Source organism: Pyrgilauda ruficollis, unplaced genomic scaffold (assembly GCF_017590135.1).
Source record: "Pyrgilauda ruficollis isolate IOZ18807 unplaced genomic scaffold, ASM1759013v1 scaffold2, whole genome shotgun sequence".
NCBI classification, from domain to species: Eukaryota; Metazoa; Chordata; class Aves; order Passeriformes; family Passeridae; genus Pyrgilauda; species Pyrgilauda ruficollis.
Window position 1 is genome coordinate 28,383,508 of NW_024519206.1, and position 20,978 is coordinate 28,404,485.

Genomic DNA, 20,978 nt, shown 5'->3' on the forward strand with positions numbered 1-20,978 from the left:
GGAAATTCTTGACTCTGGAAATCATGAAGAAAGTTGCAAAACATTATTACCCAAAATAAGTCCACCATACAAATACTTTCAAACATGTCTGTGATTCTGATATCAGAATTCTTCTCCAGGGGAAAAATAAGGGATGAAAACATGGGTTGAACACAGCCTCAAAATATCCCTGATAGTACTGAGCTGGATGGACAGAAATGTTCACTGTCTTACCAGCAGTTTTTTTCAAGTGTACAGGGCCTGAACTCACTTTCTTGCATTTTCCTTAGGGAATACCATTTCCTAATTTTGTTTTCAGTATTATGTAGAAGCTCCAAACACTTTCTTTTGATATAGTAGCTTTTATTTTGAACTCCCCACTGGAGAGTCTTTATATACTCTCCTCATATCTGACAATGAGCAAGGTTTCCATGGACTTTTAGTCCTGTCTCTCAAAATTATAAGCAAGCTATACCCTGGTGGGTAAGTGAGCAGTGAGGATGTTTGAAGAAATGCTTTCTCCAGCTGGCCCAAACTGATCTGCTTATTCTCTGCATGTCTGAGCCTACAACAAATATATCACTACCTAGCTATGAAGTTGTCTGCAATATGTTAAATGGGTTCAAAATCATACTCGATGTTCATAAACTCACATAAACATCTTACTGTAATTTTCCAAACTGTTTTTCCCAGAGCCTTTGATGAGGAAGGTGCTGCTATTTTCTTTCATTATGGGAATGATAAATTTTCACAAATTAAAACTGAAATTAGTTTGTGGTCATTCTTTTCTATATGTGGTTTTAAATAATGATGACAAGAATATCAGATTGTTTATTGCTGATGGTGGTAGTTGAGCATATGTGCAAAAGAAATAACATTTAAACATGTTAACAGCTTTAGTAACATCAAGGTTCACAATCTGTGTTTTGATCTATTAAAATTGTATTCCAAGTTCCAATTTTAAATTTCATTATCTGATTATGCCTATTTTATTATTAACATGAGTAAAACAGAGTGATAATTGCCCAAAGCTCAATACCTAGGAGGTTTTGATTCAACTAATTCCAGTGCTAATTCACTACTTAATCCAAAGGCTTTGGTGAGGAATTCTGGGGGCAACATATATGAGAACTAATTGAATACCGTGTAGAGAAGTCCCTTGTACTTAGCCAGAGCATATCCTTAAAGAGATCCCAGAATCTCTAAATCATCAGCCATCACCACTCACCCAGGAAAACACTGCATTTCTACTTCGTGAAAAAGATTATTCATTCAGTTATCATTCTTACACTGCCTCTATTATCCACTCTCAATTTTTGGAATCAGGACATGTATTCTACAGTGTCAGTGGCCAACCACTCGTCCTCTATTGCATGGTCATGTCTGGGCTATTTTAGCATTGAGGCCTTGAAGACAGAAAGAAAAGAGGAAAGAAACTTCCACACCGTCTTAGTACAAAAGAAAGGAACAGAAAATAATACAGAAACTTAACTACAACTATATGATGACATATATTGGTGCACTTCAGAGTTCTCCCTTTGAAATGGCTGTCCTGAATACACAAACTTGCTCTCCAAAAACCTCCAGGATCCAAGGAAACAGCCTCTCCTTCAACTGCAGGCTCAGTCTGCAGTGGAACTGCATGGACTGTGGACGTGTGGTATCGTGATACCACATGCTGCCACACAGGAACCAACTTGACCCACTGAATATCAAAATCTAGGTGTGTGTGCATACATTGTCTTTAGGGAAAAATAGATACACTTTATATCACATCTTCCTAGACCTGGCCTTGCTTTCACACCACAGTTGCAGTGATGAGTCTACTGAGGGAGCTACATCCTATATAATATATAGAATATAATGTTTTGTGCAGCGTATCATAACTGACCAAGGCATCTATTTGTTTTACTTGGAATGCAATGAGTGTAGCACTGCCACACTTTCCCAAGGGAGGTCAACATTCAAAAAGATCCCAAAAATTGCTTAGGAGCATTAGTAATTCATAAAGTTGAATTCCAAGAATTATTATTCGCATTATTATTCTAGGACCATGGAATTTCTGGTCATTATCTGACTCAACCAACAGATTTCACTGGTCATTTAGTAATGACCCTTGTCTCACCCCTAGAAGAAGACAAAATCCTCAAAGTCCCAGTAGGAACATCAGAACAATTAATGGCGTCTGTGTACCCAAAAAGTTCCCTCCTCAGTTATGCCATCTCCTTAATGGTGCATTAAGCATAAGCAAAATATTTTTCAGATACATTGATCTCCTTGAATGTTATCTGTTTCTACTCATTGAAATGAATAGTTAAACGTTGTCTTATGGTGTTTCAAAGTATAATAAAAGGTGGGCTTTTCTTTGTCTGGGAATAATGCAGCTGCCTGTCACTGAGTTTGAACTGAGAAAGAAAATTAGCTTTGTCAGCAGGAACAGTAGGGAAAGGTAACCTGGTACTTAATTTAGATCAAATATTCATAGTGAGAGTACAAATTAAATTGGTCATTTAAACTATTGCTCTGTTTTGATGGGCCACTAAAAACTGAAAAGAGATTGATTTATTTTTTTTCCAAATTAAAATATTGGTGAACATCATGAGCTAGCTCATGTCACAGAAATAATATGAATATGAATAAAATAAATAACAAATAATGAATATGAATATATCATTTCCTTTGAAGCTATATAAAAAATATTCTCCCTTTGCAAGGATTTTAATTTCACATCTATTAAGAATATAATTAAATGAGCTGAAGAAAAGTTATTGGCACACATGACAAGGACTATATTTTTATTATTTATATGGCACTGCTACTTTACAGAAAAAATAATTAGAATAATATTATTACTATCAATTCACTAAATCATGCTATTCTATTTTAGATTATGGCATTTAAGCATTTGCTTAATGTTGAAAATGGCCATTAGTTGCTCTGCTGTACTGGTTCTAATATCATTACCTTTGAGATACTTGATCTGGGCTGACCTCTCCTGTAAGAATTTAGCTGTAAAATTTAAGAAGATAATGTCACATTGAAGGTTCATCCAGCTTTCTTCTGCCCAAGATAATTGTGAATGTCTTGGGAAGAGTACAATGCCAGGAGAAGCAGATATTAATATTTCCTGTCAATGTTTTCTGAACACTCACAAGTCTGTGCCTCAAACACTCTGTGATACAGAAGTGTCAATATATTTAATAACTCTGCATTATTATTTTCCTCCTTGAATTTGTCAGTCCCTTTATGAATGATGTAAAATTTTTAGGGTCCTGTGAAAAGGACTTCCCATGCAAAATGACATTATTTTTTGAAGGAATGTTTTTGCAGTTACCTTTGCTAAGGGTACTGAAAATTAAAAGATATTTTCAGAAAGAGAAGTGTTTGCCTGTTGTAAAGCTAAAATTTCGACAATTGCAACCTACCTTCCTAAATTTCCCTAGTAACTTAATGAAATTCATTTGGGTTAAAGTTTTTCATATGCTGCTGAACACTGTATCCTACAGCACTGTCAGCAGCAAGTAAACTTGTTTGTGGTGAAAAAAATAGCATCAGAGTACCTTGGGATCAAAAGTACAACTCAAAAATATAAAAAATGCTGCTACTATACTGCTAAAAGTCCAGAAATCTCCTGGGATGCATTATGGTGAATATGCTGTACATTTCCTTCTTACAATTCATACTGAACTTGAAACTCTGTTATGTTTTGGGAAGCATTTGTGTGGGGAAAAAAATGAACATACTTGTTAATCTACACTGGGCACAATGTATAATGAAATTCATATACTACCCTAGAAACACTTTCAGAGTAGAAACAGGACTGCTTTTAGCATTTAAAATTTTTCCCCATTAAAATAAAACCTGAAAATTTACATTCTTCTATTTTTTTAATGTAATCTTCAATCCCAAACAAAAGTGAAGTAGAATCATGACAATTAATGATTTTACTTTCCACTCAAAATTTGAATTCTGACAACTTTTAGATTAAATTTGTATTTAAGACATACTGTTGAGCAACAGCAGTTGAAGAAAGGAGTTTTGATTCCCAAAGTTCTGTGCACTGCCGGGCTGATAGAGCTGTCTCCAGACAGTTCATCTCTGATGCTTGCTGAACTGAAAGTCAATTTGAAGTGGAAATGGTATGGCCAGACTTTGTCTTTCCTGCTGAAAACAGGAGAGCTCTAAAGGCAACTCCTCACCTTCTGGGCACGGCAGAGAGCCAGACAAGCTCTGGCACACTGATATGAATGTTCCTTTGAACCACATGAAGCTGTTCTCTTTGCACCCTCACTCTGCTTCCAGCAGTGTATTAGTATCTCTGGGAGATATTAACTCTGGGAGAAGGAGATAGGAAAATGAATTCAGAATATAGAAAATATAAACCCCCAACAAACAAACAAAACCAAACAAGAATAACTGCAGCAACAACAAAGCCCCTCAAAAACAACTCCAAGCAGCCAAAGAAGTTACTTTGAGGGTTAAAAAAAAATCAACACAGATAAAAATATAAAAGATATATGTTAGATTTTAACAGAACATATCCTTCCTGTAAGAGCTAGGATTCTTCCATGTTGTGCTTGTACACAACAAAAAGTGTCTTTTTTCTTGCATTCTCTATTTCAAAGCTATAAAGACGTGAGCATTTTGGATTGTAAATGTTTTGACTGTAGGCCCTGACAACAGGGATTCAGCTGAGCCTGAGGTGAGTGTGTTAGCCCTTTAGCGTTGCACATGCAAAAATCTGGCTCAGTCAACTGTCCATGAATGTTGACTTTTTAATGACAGCTACATTGCTTCCTAGATGTATATTATCCTAAGTACTTTAAAAAAATTACAAAGCAGTGCTCCAGAAATTACTAACTCATCAGGTGTAATAGCTGGCAGCAGCTCGATGCTTCAGTGTCCATTTGATTTGAATAAAATAGCCTTGTGGCAAAGGATTTCTTTAAACAATTTTTGGAATGGGAGGAGACATACAATCCTATAAATGTGAGCAAGGCAAAATGCATTTAACTGATTTTTAAAAACACTATAAAAGCTGCATGGAAATACCAGGTTCTTTTTGCAAGAACTTTTTTTTTCTTAAGTGTATCTTTTATATAAATTGTAGATGTGGCTGCAGGAAGCAGTATAATGTGGTTAAGGTCACAAAAACACCTCAACCAATATATATTACAATATTAAGTCTAAATTTACTTCCGGTAGCCTTAATCAGTCTAAGGGAGTTTGAAATAACTTCTATTTAATCTTTTCCAGATAAGCTTAATGCTGAATATTTGGACTACATATGCCTATCTTTCATAAATGCAGAGGTAGAAGGAGTAAGACAGTGCTTATTTACAGGCAGCAGAGAAAAAAAATCAGGATTTTGTTTCCATCTGCCATTCAATATTATTATATGAAACAAGCTAACCTGGAACACACAAGCAAGCTGGAGCACACATGATCAGTTATCAAGTTATTTATATCGCCCTTTCTGGAAATGTGATGGATTTCCTCCCTTTTATGGAACCAAACAAATCCTAGGCTACCAGGTCATGATCCTAGATAGCGTAAGATAAATGCCTTGGGTAAAAGGACTGGAGTAGATCCAAGCACCAAACAGAATAACAAAATATCTTCTTTTTTTTATAGTTGCCTGCAGCCATGGAGATTGTGAAGTTCACTGCAGAAGGCTTCCAGCAGCTTCAAGGACAGTAGCTACAGGGGATACAGCGGTACCTCTAAGCCAAGAAGTTTGTTATTAATGTAACCAGCTGTCTGAACTCCTACTGACAGGATCCCTCCATCTCCCTGCCCCTTATAAATTTCAAAAGGACCTTAACACTCCAAGGAAAATTAAACGTATGAGTACCTGTGAGTACAAAAACACAGACTCAGGTAGGCTAAACTTTATAACTGACTTTTCTTCTCCCTGACCTCATTTGTGAAAATCAAGAATATACAAGCTGTATTTCCTATATGAGCTACACCATCTTCTGCTACAAGATTGGATATCATAGAAGTGTTTAGCAATCTATACCACCAATGGCTAGGATGGTAGGATTTATTATCACACTGATGCATTCAAAACTGTGCGTTCAACTTCCAATTTGGTGATAAGCACTGGAAAACTTAACTTCAGCTTAATATTGTTTTTCATCTAGTAAATAGCTATTTGAGCTCCCCTAGGAGCTCTTCTCTATCTGTGTTTTCAAAGCTCATATGTCTTTTGGCTTCCTTCATGTCATGAAAAGTGTTTTCTCTGCTCATTTACAGACTGCTGTGCAAAGAAGCAGCCTCTGGAAATGGCTGGTGTGCAGCATATCACAGTCTACAAATCTGATAAAAAAAGACAACATTAAGCCTTTTAACAGCTACAGGCAGCCCTGCCATTTGCATCTGCTCCTTGCAGCAACAATCTGATCCTCTTCAAATGGTGAAGTTAAAATGTCTGCAGTGCTACTCGATGTTGATAGGCAGATATCTCCTATCACCTCCTTGGTTACCTTATCTGGGCACTCTCTGGCACCAGTCTGTGAAATACCAGGAGCGCTGCACTGGTGAGTGCCCACAGAACGATCACTTGGCTGGAGGCACAGAAGTGATGGGTAAGGGAAGGGGGTGCAGAAAGAAAAAGCCATTCAAAGCCTCTTGTTCAGAGGGTCAAACAGGTCTGTACTCCTGTTCAGGGAATATACGATGGACCAGGCAGGTGTTGGCCTGCTTTCACCTGTGAGAGCTGCAGGCAGCACATACCCTTGTGATGGAAGGCTGGGAACTGCAAAAGCACGATTGCAGGGGCCCCATTTGCTGATCCTGCTGCCTGCTTCCCACCTTTAAGGATAGTCTGCACTCAAAAGCTTCAGGAGAGCTCTTACTGTTCAAGTTGCTTCAGTATATGTGACAATTTACTTTCCCATCAAATATAACAGGGAATACACATATTTGTGTATTCTACCATTCTATTTCTACCCACAATAATGTCTGTTTATTCATTACCCACTCAGCTATCTGTCTTTATTTAGTTCCTCAGCTGAATACTTCAAGCTGTGCTGTCACGTCTGGAATGTTTCTTGTTTTACTAATGAATTTAATTCCTTGATCATAGCTCAGTCGCTATGAACTACTGACCTCTTCATGTGTAAATAAGAGGGAGGAGATGTGGAGGGCCCCTGGCTTGCTTTTTGTGATAAGTGATGATGTTTACTTGCCTAAGCCTCTTCAAGGGTGAGTACAACTAGGAAAGAGGGGACGAGGAACAAGGTGGAGAGAGAAACCTACAGCACAACCCACCACTTCTCCAAAGATCTCAGGGAAAAGGTCAATACTAATAATTCTCCCTATGATGCATATTTTATACAGTCTGCAGAATTCAGAATCCATGGAGCCCAGAAAAATAAAATTTGCAGGTGCATTTTAGAAAGATTTGAATATTATCCAAGAATAATTTTGGTTCTTACACACTGAACTCACAAAGGAAAAGAAATTGTGTGGAAAATCATGGAGTAATTTCCTTATTTTTATGCATGGTTCTGCATAGAATAAGGCTAATATAAACTGAGTTTGATAGTCTTACATGTCACATTTTCTTTCAACATCAAATGTATTTTTTGGAGGCAGAACACTATCTTGTTTTGTCCTGGTAAGTCACTACCCATATATGGAATTTCCTATTGGTTAAGGATCTTTCTTGGTTTGGGGTTTTGCTCATGTATTTTTGGATGCAAGTGGAGAGTGTTTAATTACTTAGGTTAGTAATCACCTAGGGATTCCCAGAATTTTGACAAGTTTTTGTTGAAGTGATTCCAGGAGGATTGATGGAGACAGGCAATACAGCTCCTGAGGTATCCTTGGATCTCTGGTTTGTTAGGATGTCCACCAGCTTCTATGCCACTGAAGATCAGGAAGGAACTGAGGCAATTGTTTTGCCGTTTATATTCCCTTCCTCAGAACACTATAGATGTTTACTAGCTAGGCAGACACAAGCAAACCACTCTGGTCTGCCAGCTGCTTGTCTGTTTAGTAACAGCTAAAGAGAGCTACATGTGGAAAGGCATCGTCCAGGTGTTGGTTGAGCTACTGCATCTGTAATTGTTACCTATTAGCAGGATTGTCCTGTAAAACCCAAGAGAAAGAAAGCCCTGACTTACAGATCTTGACTCATCAAAACAGTCAGCCTGTGATCTCTGCCCTTTTCCTGGTTAACAAGGCATGAAATATTCAACAAGCATGCGAAGAATGAAGCATGTGAAGTGTGAGGAGTCTGAGGTGACTGGGTTTGCTTATCCCCCATCCCCATTTCAGAAAATATTTTCATTACAATGTGAAATAAATTTATCAGTTAAGTGATAAAATATAAAAAACTACAATAATGAAAACCTACACATTTTTGTTATTTAGATATTCCAACAGTTCATGGATTTAAGCAAAAAATCAATAAAACACCTTTTCTTTTGTGTTGCGATGGGAAATTGTTATTGAACTGATAACAATGACACACATCTTGAATTTACAGCTTCAGATGCTGGTTTGCTATTTTCTCAAAAAATTTCCTATTTCTTTTAGCATCTTAATTTTATTTGCCTGTCTTGCCCTACAGATTTTCTGAGCTGGGATAGCTGCAACAAACAGTATGATAATAACGCTTTTATTTAATGACTGGCTGTCCTTATGGGATCCCAAAATTGCCTAATGATATTACGGAGAACAATCAGATTAGCCACCTGAAATACAGTGTGTGCACAGACAGTAGGGAAAAGCTCTCTCTTCCTGATGATATAGAGAGACAACTTCAGGATAAGGAGGGGTAAAATGTCAGTTAATCACATTGTGATTTAAGCAGGACTGAGGATTCTTCAGGAATGTTTACTTTTATTTTACAGAAGTGAAATCTCCAAAATATCTCAGCATAGGGCGTTATTTTGCATTTATAGAAAGGAAAGGAGGAGAGCCTCTCCCATGAAGGAAATTCTAAATTTAGTTTAGTTTTCTAGCAAGACCTTGTCATTTTTAGAAAACACTGAAACTTTTGAGAGTTTTGAAGCAAATTGAAAGTTTCTTGAAACTGTTAATGAAATGTAACTATACTGAGCCGATTGGTTTGAAAATTTTACTCTGATTTGGACATTTTAAACAGGTATTTAGTTCAAAACTTCATTTATGAAATATAGTTAATCAGTGATGAAAAAGGCTCTTCTGTAAAATGTTGAAAGTCAAAGTCACAATGATGTCCTCCTATTGGTGAGAACTTGATGTGTTCTGTTTCAAATGACTTATATTTTCAGAGTTTACATGGCAAGAATTTGGGAGAATTTGCTCTTCTTTTGGGATGGGAAATTAAAGTATTTCCTGGAAGAATCTCTTTTCTACATTTTTGTGAACATCTTAACTTTCCTGGAAGATATCCTGGCAACTGTGGATGAAATTTACTTCTGCCTCAATCTGAAATACAAAGACACAAGAACAGTTCATAACAATAAATTCTTTTAAATTTAATTTTGTCATAGCTAATCTAAAATAAATTATAATGGAAGTTACTTGAACACAGATACATGAACTATGTTCTGTGTGTAATAATTGATTTACACTGATTTAATCCCTCAGTTTTCAGAAGGAGACCTATTTGGAGTGACCAGCCAAAAGTTTTCCATCAGCAGGAGTTCATGAAACCAAGGATAAATAGCAAAATATAGATACAGTGGGCATGCTGGAAATTGATTATCTAAAAAACAGGCTGAAAACAAACTTTTGAAACCATAAATCACTACTGGCTCTCTTTTCATAACTGTTTCTTTGAAAGCTGTTCTCATGAAAAAATATTGCTCCTCTGAATTAGACCAAATCAGATGTGGAGATGGTTCTTCACAAATGAGCGTTGAAATACAGGCATATAAAAATGTTAGAATTTGCTGCTTAATATTGTAAAGTTGAAAGCTTCATGATTCTGCAAGCTTTGCTAATATCTTTGAAGAACAGATTACTGTAAACTCGTAACAGAAATGGATAGAACTGCACTTAATTTCTTTAATGACAAAAAAGATACTATTTTTGTAAGGTAAAGGATTTCCTCCTCGTCTCCCTTTAATTCTATCTGAGCTGATTCAAAAACAAAACCTTGAAAAATTATCAGCCTTTTCAAGTTTCTTTGTTTGCCTTGAAGAACCGAAATGGCACCTCACAAAAGGTACATTTTAAGCACAGAAAAGAGGAAGAATGAAGGGGAAATGCAACCTGTCCTCTGAAACCTGCTCTGTAAATATCGAATTTATGGCACTTCACAGGTTGCAGCATTAATTTGGAACCCAGCATATCCAAACTCAGAAATTTAACAGTGGAAGTTATCCATAGCATTACCATTGGAAAAAGGAGTAAGTAAGCATTACTTCATATTTCTTTTACAGTTCTTTAGCCCTTTCTCTCCTACATTTGCAAGTTTTAGAAAAATAGAAGACAAAGGTCAGAAAAAACTGTTAAAAAATAGATCAGAGAAAAGAAATAGGAGACAAATTTTTAATATATGTATTCCACATCTCTTAAACTATTACTGTATTTCCTTTTAACAGTTCAGACTTCTAATCACTTGACAAAAATGCACAACTTTGCAACCCTGTGTTAATAGTTTCCTTTGGGAACTGCATCATAGTTCAACATGAAAATCTAGAATGACCTGCTTCACTGACAGAGAGAAGGATCAGGTAATATTCTTTCAAAGATTCTGGAAAGCATTTGTATAATAATATACATACCCATATAATAAGACTTGATTATGGGAAGGTTTTGAACTGAAGCTGTCAAAATTCAGTCCTACAGTTAAAGCATGGGGAGAGTAGCCTGTGGGATGAGAAGTCATTACGAATAGCAGCTGTGATTGTGGAATACACCCCTGACCTTCCTTTTTATTCTATCATTGTACAGAAAAGGTTCAACCATTGTAAATGCTTGTATTTAGACATAATTAGAGTTAGCTTGGCTCCCTAGCATGGAGATCAATCGTGCAAGTTAAACGAGTACCAAAGGTCTCCAGCTTCTTCTTATTAGTTTTTCCATCTTGGTGAGTGAACATTTTAAGTATTACTGAGACACTCTGCATTGTGTGTCAGATATTGGGTGCTGTGAGGCTATAAATGGCTGTCCCCCTTCCTGCTGCCAATCACTTATCTGTGTCTAAATGAGATTGAATTTACATAACTTACACATAGGGATGAATGACACTGACCTCACTCTACCTCACCTTCAATCATTCTCTGGCTTTTTCTGCTCCTTCTGCTCTTTAAATGTCAGTCGGTGCTGCAGGAATGCACAGGCCAAAAGTATTAAAGTGAGAAAGAGTTCAACCTAAAAAAATAAATATAGATAATTCCCTCCCTATTATACCTCATTTCTAAGAAAACTCAGGCTAATGGGGTGAAATTTAAAGGTGGCTGCAAATTTGTACGTGTAATAGATAGGATTCCAGCAACTTCTCAATCCCCAGTTTAGTCACAGGTTCTCCTAATTCCTTATGGCTTTACCGACATCTCCTTCTCATCACTTTTCTATACACTGTGGGAATTCTCTCATCATTTAATTCTTAGATTTTGTTTGTGTCCTAGACAATTGCTTTTCTTATTTTGCTACAGGTAAGAGGTAAGATACTAATATGCATTACAATCACAGAGATGGTAAAATGTTTGAAATTATAATTAAAGCATAACTTCAAGAGGATTTGGGTTTAATATGAACTACTACTGTATGTCATCTATCAGACTAACGATGCTTGCTTAGATTCCCTAGGAATTTAGAGACAATACTTTACATGAGCTGCTTGAGATACTTCTTTTTTACATTAAAGAAGATAAAATTAACTGCAGTATAATCATAATGATAAGGAGAATTTGAATAAAATTAGCCCTTAATTGCATTTGAATTCTGTATTTCAGAAACATAAAACTCATAACTCCTCTATGGAACTTCACCATTTTTTTCTTTTATGATCAGCTGGAGAATTGAACATGGGCATTGATTGCCATACATTTTCATTACTTCAGCAAATATGTAAAAAGAGTAAAATTTATTAGTTCATTGATATTTGAATGAACTCTCGTCTGTAATTTATGCCAATGTATATATTTCGGTAGAATTGAATATGTATGAGTATTAAAATTATTCTGTAATAGGCAGGTCAATTCCTATCTTAAAAATTTGCTCTCAGATTTACATTTCATGCTGAATCTGGGAAGGGTGAAGATGTAAATTGTGGAGTTCTGTTATTCTTTGCACCTACATTCACATATGTGTGAAACAGGTGTGACTCCCCTTTTCAAAGGCAGTAGAGGAGGCACAGGGAAAGTAACTACAGGCAGGTAAATAGTAAAGATGAACAAGTTGAAAAGCATTTCCTATCAAAACAGATACTCAGAGCATACTGCCTTCATGGCCTTAAGGAAAAGTCTCCAGCAATGTAAATTGCATTCATAATGAAAATACACACTGAGTGACAGTGTAATCTATAATAATTTCATACACTACCAGGTACTAGGGAAAAGTGTCATAAATCTCACTCTTTTGAACAAAGCACCCAGGCTCTACTGGATGTTTGCAAAGCTAGAAAAGGATTTTTAAAAAGGGTCTCAAACTGCATCAAGAGCCATTGCTTGTGGTTCAAATGATCTCTTCTTGGTATATTCTAATGGGAACAAGTCCATATTTTTCCTTTTTACCTTGGATTACTGATGTTCATGTGGCACACGCTGTATGGGACATTGTTTTTCTAGTTTGCCAAAGCTGAAATTGATTCTATTGTTACTTTTTTCTCTTGCACTATTTGCAGGCATCCTGTTGCTTCAGTCAGGCATAAAAAGACATGTCCAATAGGAAAATGGTTAAACTGTGTACTTTTTCCTGCTCTGTGAGATAAGTAGTTCTTGTGGGTAGGATTTCCTTCATAAAGGAAACAGAACAAAACTAGACAGTGAGTGGGATGCAATAGAGAATATTCATCTATAACCTATGAGTCAATATGTTTCTGTATTAAAACTGTGTCACTTTACAAGCATTTATTCCATGGATACACATGTATTCAAAGTTTGAACTGAAAGAGAATTTTATGACCATGTAATAAACCTCAGTAAAGGTTGTGTACTGTAGAAACACTGAGAGCTTATAAATCATTAATGTTACCAATTCCCTGTGGTTTTTGAGCTGCTATAAAAAAAGAAGCAAACCAGAACTTTATGTAGAAAGAGCACTCACAGAATCTTACAGTTCTGTGGAGACTAATTTGTCCCAAATATCTAGGCCAAAATGTTTCCTGCTGTACAAATGCAAAGGGGTAGGAGAAAAGTGTCTAGAATAATCAGCTTGGTTTAAGTACTATCACAAACAAAGAAAATATTTTTGGAACTTAAATAATTCCAACCACACACATTCAAATGCTGTTCACACTGTCTACCACTCCCCATCACCTAAACTCAAAGACAATTCCAGCTGATTTGCAATTTCAGAGATATTAGGTCTTCTCAGTTTAGTACTGCTCACGATGGATCATTTAAGGTAGTGCTTATCTTGCTGAAAACTCACAAAACAGGAAGTCCTAAATTAAATTCAAAAGTTTTTGGTGGACAACATCAGGGAATCACTTTTGAGTGTAATAGAGAACTGGTTCCAATTAAAAAGGATGACTAAGCTACCAGCCGGAATGCCAGCACTTGAAGAACTTGGCTGCTTAGGAAGGATACAAGAACATATGTAAGAGAAGGACATGCTTTGTCATATATCCACCTTTACATTTCCTGGCATGTTTCACCATGACATAGAAATGCCCTAAATTCATGAGACCAATGGAGATTTTCCAGCTGCTATTTTCAAGACAGGAAAAGTTTCATTTGCATGGCCAGAAAGAGTCTATACTTGTATGAGATAACAGGCCACAGTCTAAGTTTTCCTGCGAGGTGAGAAAATGAAGAGTTCTCTCAGAAATATTAAGAATCCACAGGAGGGCATTTAAGCACTGCTTCTTGGAGAAAATATTTCTGCATGAAGATGAAAATAAATTCTAGTTAAACTCCACAATAAATTTAATTATGCATTATGAAACAGGGTTAAAGGTGAAGGGAAAGTCTTAAGAATAGGAAATGACAATATTTAAATTGGATGTTAAACAACTGCAAAAGAATGGATTTTTTAACTTTAAAAGTTGCAGGAAAATGACCTAGTGGGTCATTTTTTTCCCAAGGGTCTCTGAGGAAAGCAATTGCATATGAAAGATAACCTCAGAAGTTTGATTAAGTAAAACAAAGATCCTTACCCACGTCTGAGCTGAAGACTGTAGTTTTGTCACCCTCAACATAATCCACTGAAAAATCAAATGTGTCTGAAATAGTACTTTTGGCAGTACTTGGCTGGCAGGCTGCTTTTATTGAAAGGACACTTTCCTTTCTCCTATTTTGCTGGTAGCACTGGAACAACAGTGATAAGCAGCAAGTGCAATGTCTTGATGTTCTCTGGAAGAATCTGTATTTCCCCTTGAATAGCACAATTTACAATCCAGGGCAGCACATAAAGACATGCTGTGGTAATAGATGTGGAAATACAGCAGGCAAATTTTTATGTGTACTGAAGGCACCTATAGGTACTGGTGAAAAAAATTTCAACTCTTAGATGGATCAAGTTTTGATTTGTATTTTTCTTCCTGAACATATCACAATTTATTTGAAAATCATAAGAAATTAATAATAATAATACAAAAATGTATGTAGATATATCTTGCAATACAAGCAAAAAAAAAAAAAAAAAAGAAAAAAGGGAAATTAGCAAAATTGAGAGATTTTCACTGGTTTTCTAACCTTAGTGGGAGAGAAGTAATTAACAAATCAAAAGGGAATTGCCTAAATTTCAGATCTGTAATCCCACCACACAAGCCTCTGGCAGAATCATTGCTTCAGGAGTTTCAATAGACAATTTTTTGTATTTTTCTGAGAGCACTCTGTCTGTGTTTTGTTTTTTGGTAAGGGGTATCACTGATGTTAATTTTCATTTGATTCAGTGTTTTTGCTTTCATTAACCTGTAAGGCAAGTCACTATATAACTGGCTTGTTGTCCAAGATAGAGTAGGAGTAAATTGTTTCTACTTCCAGTAGAGGATTCAATTCCAGTAAAATCCTTCAATAATTCAAATACATTGTGTTTGTTTGGTACTTTTTTTTTTTTTCTGGGATACTTTCCGGCTTATCTATGTATGTAAAGTAACATCACTGCAGATCTGAGTCGACACACTGCATATCCTACTAGAGAATTGACCTTGGACATAACTTTAATGTGTAACTGGAAACCGCACTGTAAGGCTATGCTATTTTTTCCCTGAAACTCAGGTGGTACCCTTGAAAAACAAGTTCAGCATGTTGAGAGAGTCCTCAATTTGCAACATAATGAAAATGGATTTAGTGTGCACATGAAACAGTTAATTTATTTTCATTACAAGTGACAGTTCTGAGTCACCAACCTGCACAGGTGATGAATAAGAAGTACTTAAGGAATACAAACCTACACCTTACCAAGGATAGCAGCCTCTAAGCAGTGACCCTGGAAGTGGCTGTATGGTTTAGATAACTACACAGTGGTTTCAATATAAACCCAGAGTCACAAAAAACGTGCATGGCAGTACCGCTGTCTGAATAAATAAACCAATTCTGCTTGAACATTCTAAAAGGAGCAAAGCTAGAATGGTATTTATAAGCTAAAGAAACAAAGCATCAGTAATGAAAGGAGTGATAATGAGCCATAATCAAAATCACTGAAAAAAAGAACTCAAGGTATATTTCCCCTGAACACATATGCACAGTCATATGCATACAAGCTCAAACAAAATCGATGCACTGATGGAAGAACTGAGTTTTGATTCGTTCCTGAGCGTCTGTTATCTGTCAAGGGGACATTTTTTGTCTGTCTCTGCAGGTTCTACAAGCATACTGCTGATACTGGTCTTCATGAAAACTTAGCTTAGAAAGAACCACAGTCAACGAAGCTGCTTCCTCCTCCACGTTTTGAAGATTACAGATAATAGAAGTAATATACAAGAAAATGATTCATGGCTCAGAAATCAAAGTCTTACTGGGAGGATAAAAACTGTACAGCAGAGGAGATGGAAAAAACATAAATCTGAGCTGTGTAAAAAACATCTCCCCTTTAAATTCTGTCTTTGCTATAGAGGAAATGGGACAAAAGGAAAATAGACTCAAGGAGAAAAGCAAATCTAGAGCAGAATAGTCAGCCTATTCCCCTCTGGGCTTATAAAGAGCAACCTCGAATCAAAATCCTTGGAAGTCCTTGGGACAAGGATACTCTTAGCAGGTGGCAAATATAGAAGCTTTGTGAAAACTGATATTTTCCTAAGGGGAATGAAAAAAATTCTTCAGAAGGTGCCAGAAACCACAAAAGTAATTTTGAGTCAATATGATTATCAATGAAATCTCTGTAGCAATAGCCCCATCATAGCAAGCTAAGTTCTTCAGTTTGGTTTCAAAAGAAATTACCAGGTCTGCTTTTGAAGCCTTGATCTACCACCTCAGGCTGAGCTAAGACACAAAAAGCCCCTCAGTATACTTGTGCTCTTCTCTAAAGGGAAAATTCTCAAGGTGCCCCTTTGCATTACAGTGAAATAGCATAAAGAGATGGACAAGGTATTTCTATTACTGGTTGGCCAAGGTTAAACGCAGGGCTGCTGAGGAGTCCAGATCCTATTGCATAAGTATGAGAAAAACTGTAATAGGTCTGTAAATGGATGTTAATCAGTGTCTCAAAGTTAACTGAAGAATAAAAATTATTAATTTGTCATTCTATGGTTCCCTTTTCCTAGATACTGCACAGAATAACTTGACTTCAGGGAAAACAAGAGTAGTTCCCTTATCCAGTATTACTATGGAGACTAAGGACTGGTTTTCTTTGTTTCTACTTAAAATTCCAGTTCTGCTAAAAGGATATTGAGAATGTGCTGATAAACTGCCACTGTCATTCTGTAAGTACAACACTCACAGAGCTGTGGTCAGGAAGGACTGCTTTGCTTTAATCCTGTGTAGAGTGGACATTTGCTGAAAACCTTGCTTGATCTTTGAATCAATGTAATACAATGTCAACCCACCCCCCCCCCCCCCAAATTAATTTCCTCTTTGCGCACCTGCTCTCCACGAAATTGGGTAAGTTTGCTTCCCTGGTAGATCACCACTTAGAAAAAATCATTGTGTATTAAGAAAGCATTCCTCAACACTAAAATGGCAAATAGAAAACAGACATCCTGCATATTTATTCCAAGGTGCAAAGCAGGACCCAGACCAGATTTATGGGATTTTTGCCACAGTGACTAGATGAGTCTTCATCATTCTGATAGAATTCAGCTGCTTAAGCAGATCTTTAGAGGGGTAATAAAGGTCCTTTTTGCTCACTACTTTTTAGAATGCAAGTAGTGTTTTGTGAGGTGCAGTTAAATATGAAAAATACTTCTGGAACACAGAGGTGTGTAATCATGCCTAAACCAGTTTTCTGATCCTTATCTGCAACAATAGACACTATTCAAGAACAGCCTTAATCAGGTAATAAATCAGGCAAAAATAAAAATGCAATCGTCATTTATGGGACCAAAATAAAACCTATATTTCTGAAAGAAGAATATAGTTATTTTTGCAACAGGAAAACAGTTATGATTCTGCAATTTTCCTTGGTTTGTGTCAAAACAAATTGCACTGAGATGAATGATTTTCAGATTTACTTTAGTCATTCAATAGTGTAGGAACAGTTAATGGTTGTGGCTTCTGCTGATTGATGGATTTTTGAGAATTTGATGAGCATGGGAAGAAGTGAATTGTATGAAATGACAAATATCCTTGCTTTCTTTAATCCTCTTTGCCCTCAGATATTGAGCTTTCAGCTGTCTCTTCTTAAGAACTTCAAAGGCCATCAGCTCTGTGGTACTGTTACTGCTGTACTCAGGTACATCTGTGAGTTGGCTGTACTCAGGTACATGTGTGAGTTGGCCCAGGTGACGTGTCACTGTCCCTAGATGTTACACGGTGTTAGTTTTGAGGTTTGTGGCAAATTATTCTGCAATTCTGGTGGGAAAATATCACTTCATGTGCTGCAAAATATCACTGGACTATGGACTAATACAACACATGGTATGGACAACCCTCAGGGCAAGACAAGTTCTCACAACATTGCCTGCAACCACTATGAGAAATTCTTCTAAATAGGTAATTTTTTATTTGGCTGGTCCTTGCTTGCAAAACAAAAATCTGTATTTCTTAGATAGTCTTCATAACTACAACTGAATTTCATTTAAATATGCAGCAACTCAATTTAACTGGACACATGAGCTGTGCTGTGATGATATTTAACACCTTCAGTACTAATAATGTTGGTTTTGATGCATGTAACACACAAAAAAAATCAATTGGTTTGTGGTTTGCTGTTACTGTTTTTAATCCTTTCCCAGAAATTTGGTACTTTGGATCTTTCTTCAAAATTGGAATAAAAGCACAGTTTAAAATTTTTGGATTTTCTCTGGAACAGAAACCTTGTTTTCCACAAGGTGAAACAGCAGCTGTTGTATACATTCAAGAAAGAATACAAAGGGGAATGCTTAGTAAATGCACTGGGAATATAAAACAGAAGTTTGCAAAGGACTGGGATCTATATTATCTCCTGTGAGAAAAATTGTACTAGATTTTTGACAGTAATATATGGTCATGGAAGGAAATTCAAATTTATTCATAGGCAAAGTTTTTCAAAAACTATGAATCATATCTGTAAAGTTCATGGAGAAAATTAAATTAATCAGGATGGTAGGAATACACTCGTTCAGTTTCCCAAAAGGCTGTGTCACTCAGTCACACTCTAATAAAGGCTATTGCCTGCTCAGATGAGGTTTCATTTATACTAATATTTAGAAATGGCTCACACTTTAGCGACTGACATTTCTAGAAACACTCAAATTCAGGATATGAGGAATATGGGTGCGAGAAAAATATTTGTTATTTTTTGCCATCAGTTGTAAGAGCCTATTACAAAAAAGTTTATCAAACATAGATGAGACACAAACAAACACAGACTGACCTGTTATTGGTCAAACACCATAAATAAGAAGCAACAAATATATGATGTGAGTATTTCTGCATCATCTCTGTCTTACAGGCTGAGTTGTAGTACTCTTTACTGTGAATGGGTTTTATATTATTTATAGATCACACAAATATTAGTTGTTTTAAATTAAATCAGACAAACTTTGCTTGCTACACCTATAAAAGAACTGCCTTAAAACACAGCGGACAAATGAAACGTGTGGCAATTGCACGGAGTCTGAATTTTTGAAGTGTGATTTAGAAGGGCCTTAAACAGTTGCTCTGCCTTTGGTAGTGAATTTCACCTCCTGAAATATAAAACAGACTGAAGCAAGACTACAATTTTCCTCAGTGCATTCCAATTTTGAGTGTGCGTGTAGTGGAAATTTATGCATGATACTGATTTACTCTATCAGTAGATGATCAAACTGGAGGATGTACACCTCTTATCATCACTCAGCCTGGAAACCAGAGACTACAACAAAAAACTCCCAATGCTTTACATGCAAACATCTAGTCCTGATACAGTTAGCATCTGGTAACAGTCTTGTCAAACTTTGTACACCTACAACCAGAGATTACAGTGATGAGTTTTGCCATCATTTATGGAAGCATAGTAATGATTATGATGCTGACAAGAGTGCCCAAGAGAAGCACAGATGCTGAGAGATATTATTATGCAATCTGTATTACTGCTCATCTACATAAACTTAGTTGAATAATCCAAGTTGCCACATTTACCATAAAATAAAGAAGAATACTGATATTTTAAATGAAAAGATAAGTCATCATATGTGTATCTTCATAGATAAAATTTCTCAAATCACATCACGCTTTCATAGCAAAAGGTCTTTTGAGCAGACAGCCATGGTAATGTCTCCAAAGCTACCCCTTTCCAACTGAATTTCTACCCAGGAGTAAGCAGAAGAAAACCAGAGAACTTACGATCTCCTTGGCAGCGCACGGGACCCACAGACACCTTGGCTTCAGACCCAGGCCGGTCTAGATCTCCAACCACCACCTGGCTGACTGGTAGGTGCTCTTTGTATGACAACATCCCACTGTCTTTCCTCCTGAATTACAGAGACACAAAAATAAAGCAATTGTGAAGCATATGAAATTATTTTCCTTGATCTAAGCACCAAATGAATAGGCATGCAACTCAAACCTCATTTTAGTTTTAGCAAGACCACAAAAATTCAATTTATAGTCATGTCTTTGAGCTCCTCATTTCAACTGCAGCAAGTAACCCAGTGCTTTTTTCATGCTTAGACCAAATCACCATGCACAGCTACAATATTTTTCCTTCATTATTTCAAGAGATGAACCCAACTGGCATCGAGTGTTCTTTCTTCCAAACAGCAAATGAAATAAGCAATATTTAATGGGGTACTTTATCTTTCAGCTGGTTTGCCTCTGTGGATTTTTTTGGTTGCAACATTTTTTTTTTGTTGGCTTGTATTTTTCGGTTTTATTTGTTTGTGTTTTTATTCGCTTTTTTATATAAACTCACACATAAAAGGCTAAATTATCCACATGGGAAAAATGCCCTATATATAGTGTTAAGATTATAATTTTTGACAGAAAAGAAAGAGGAAACAAAATAAATCCATCTATTTCTCTCTCTTTTTCCCCCCCTCTTTCTTTTAAGCTCTATCCTGCCATGTAATTGGGTATCTAAAGTAAGGAATTTTTTGATCTAAAAGAATCAGTTCCTTTGTTCAAAAATATCACAGGATGAAGGATGAATTCAGTATCTAGAAAAGTTAACTGAACCACACAATATGACTATAATGGAGAACTTGTAATGATTTCAGGAAAATGAAAGTCTTTTTCATCTCTAACTTGGATGACTCCAAGATTGTACTCATTATATTGCTAATAACTGGGCAGCACAGCAGGGATCTGCACAATCTGTGGTAATCTTCAGAG

The 20,978-nt window shown here is 36.4% G+C and overlaps 1 protein-coding gene across 1 annotated transcript in view; it reads right to left on the reverse strand.

Moving 5' to 3' along the window:
* The window catches only part of CNTNAP2 (contactin associated protein 2), a 1,012,072-nt gene that overhangs the window by 142,184 nt on the left and 848,910 nt on the right, over window positions 1–20,978 (reverse strand). The window contains exon 15 of the mRNA XM_041466404.1: window positions 19,992–20,119. Coding sequence (XP_041322338.1) covers window positions 19,992–20,119 — 128 coding nt within the window. The remainder of the gene's footprint in view (window positions 1–19,991; window positions 20,120–20,978) is intronic.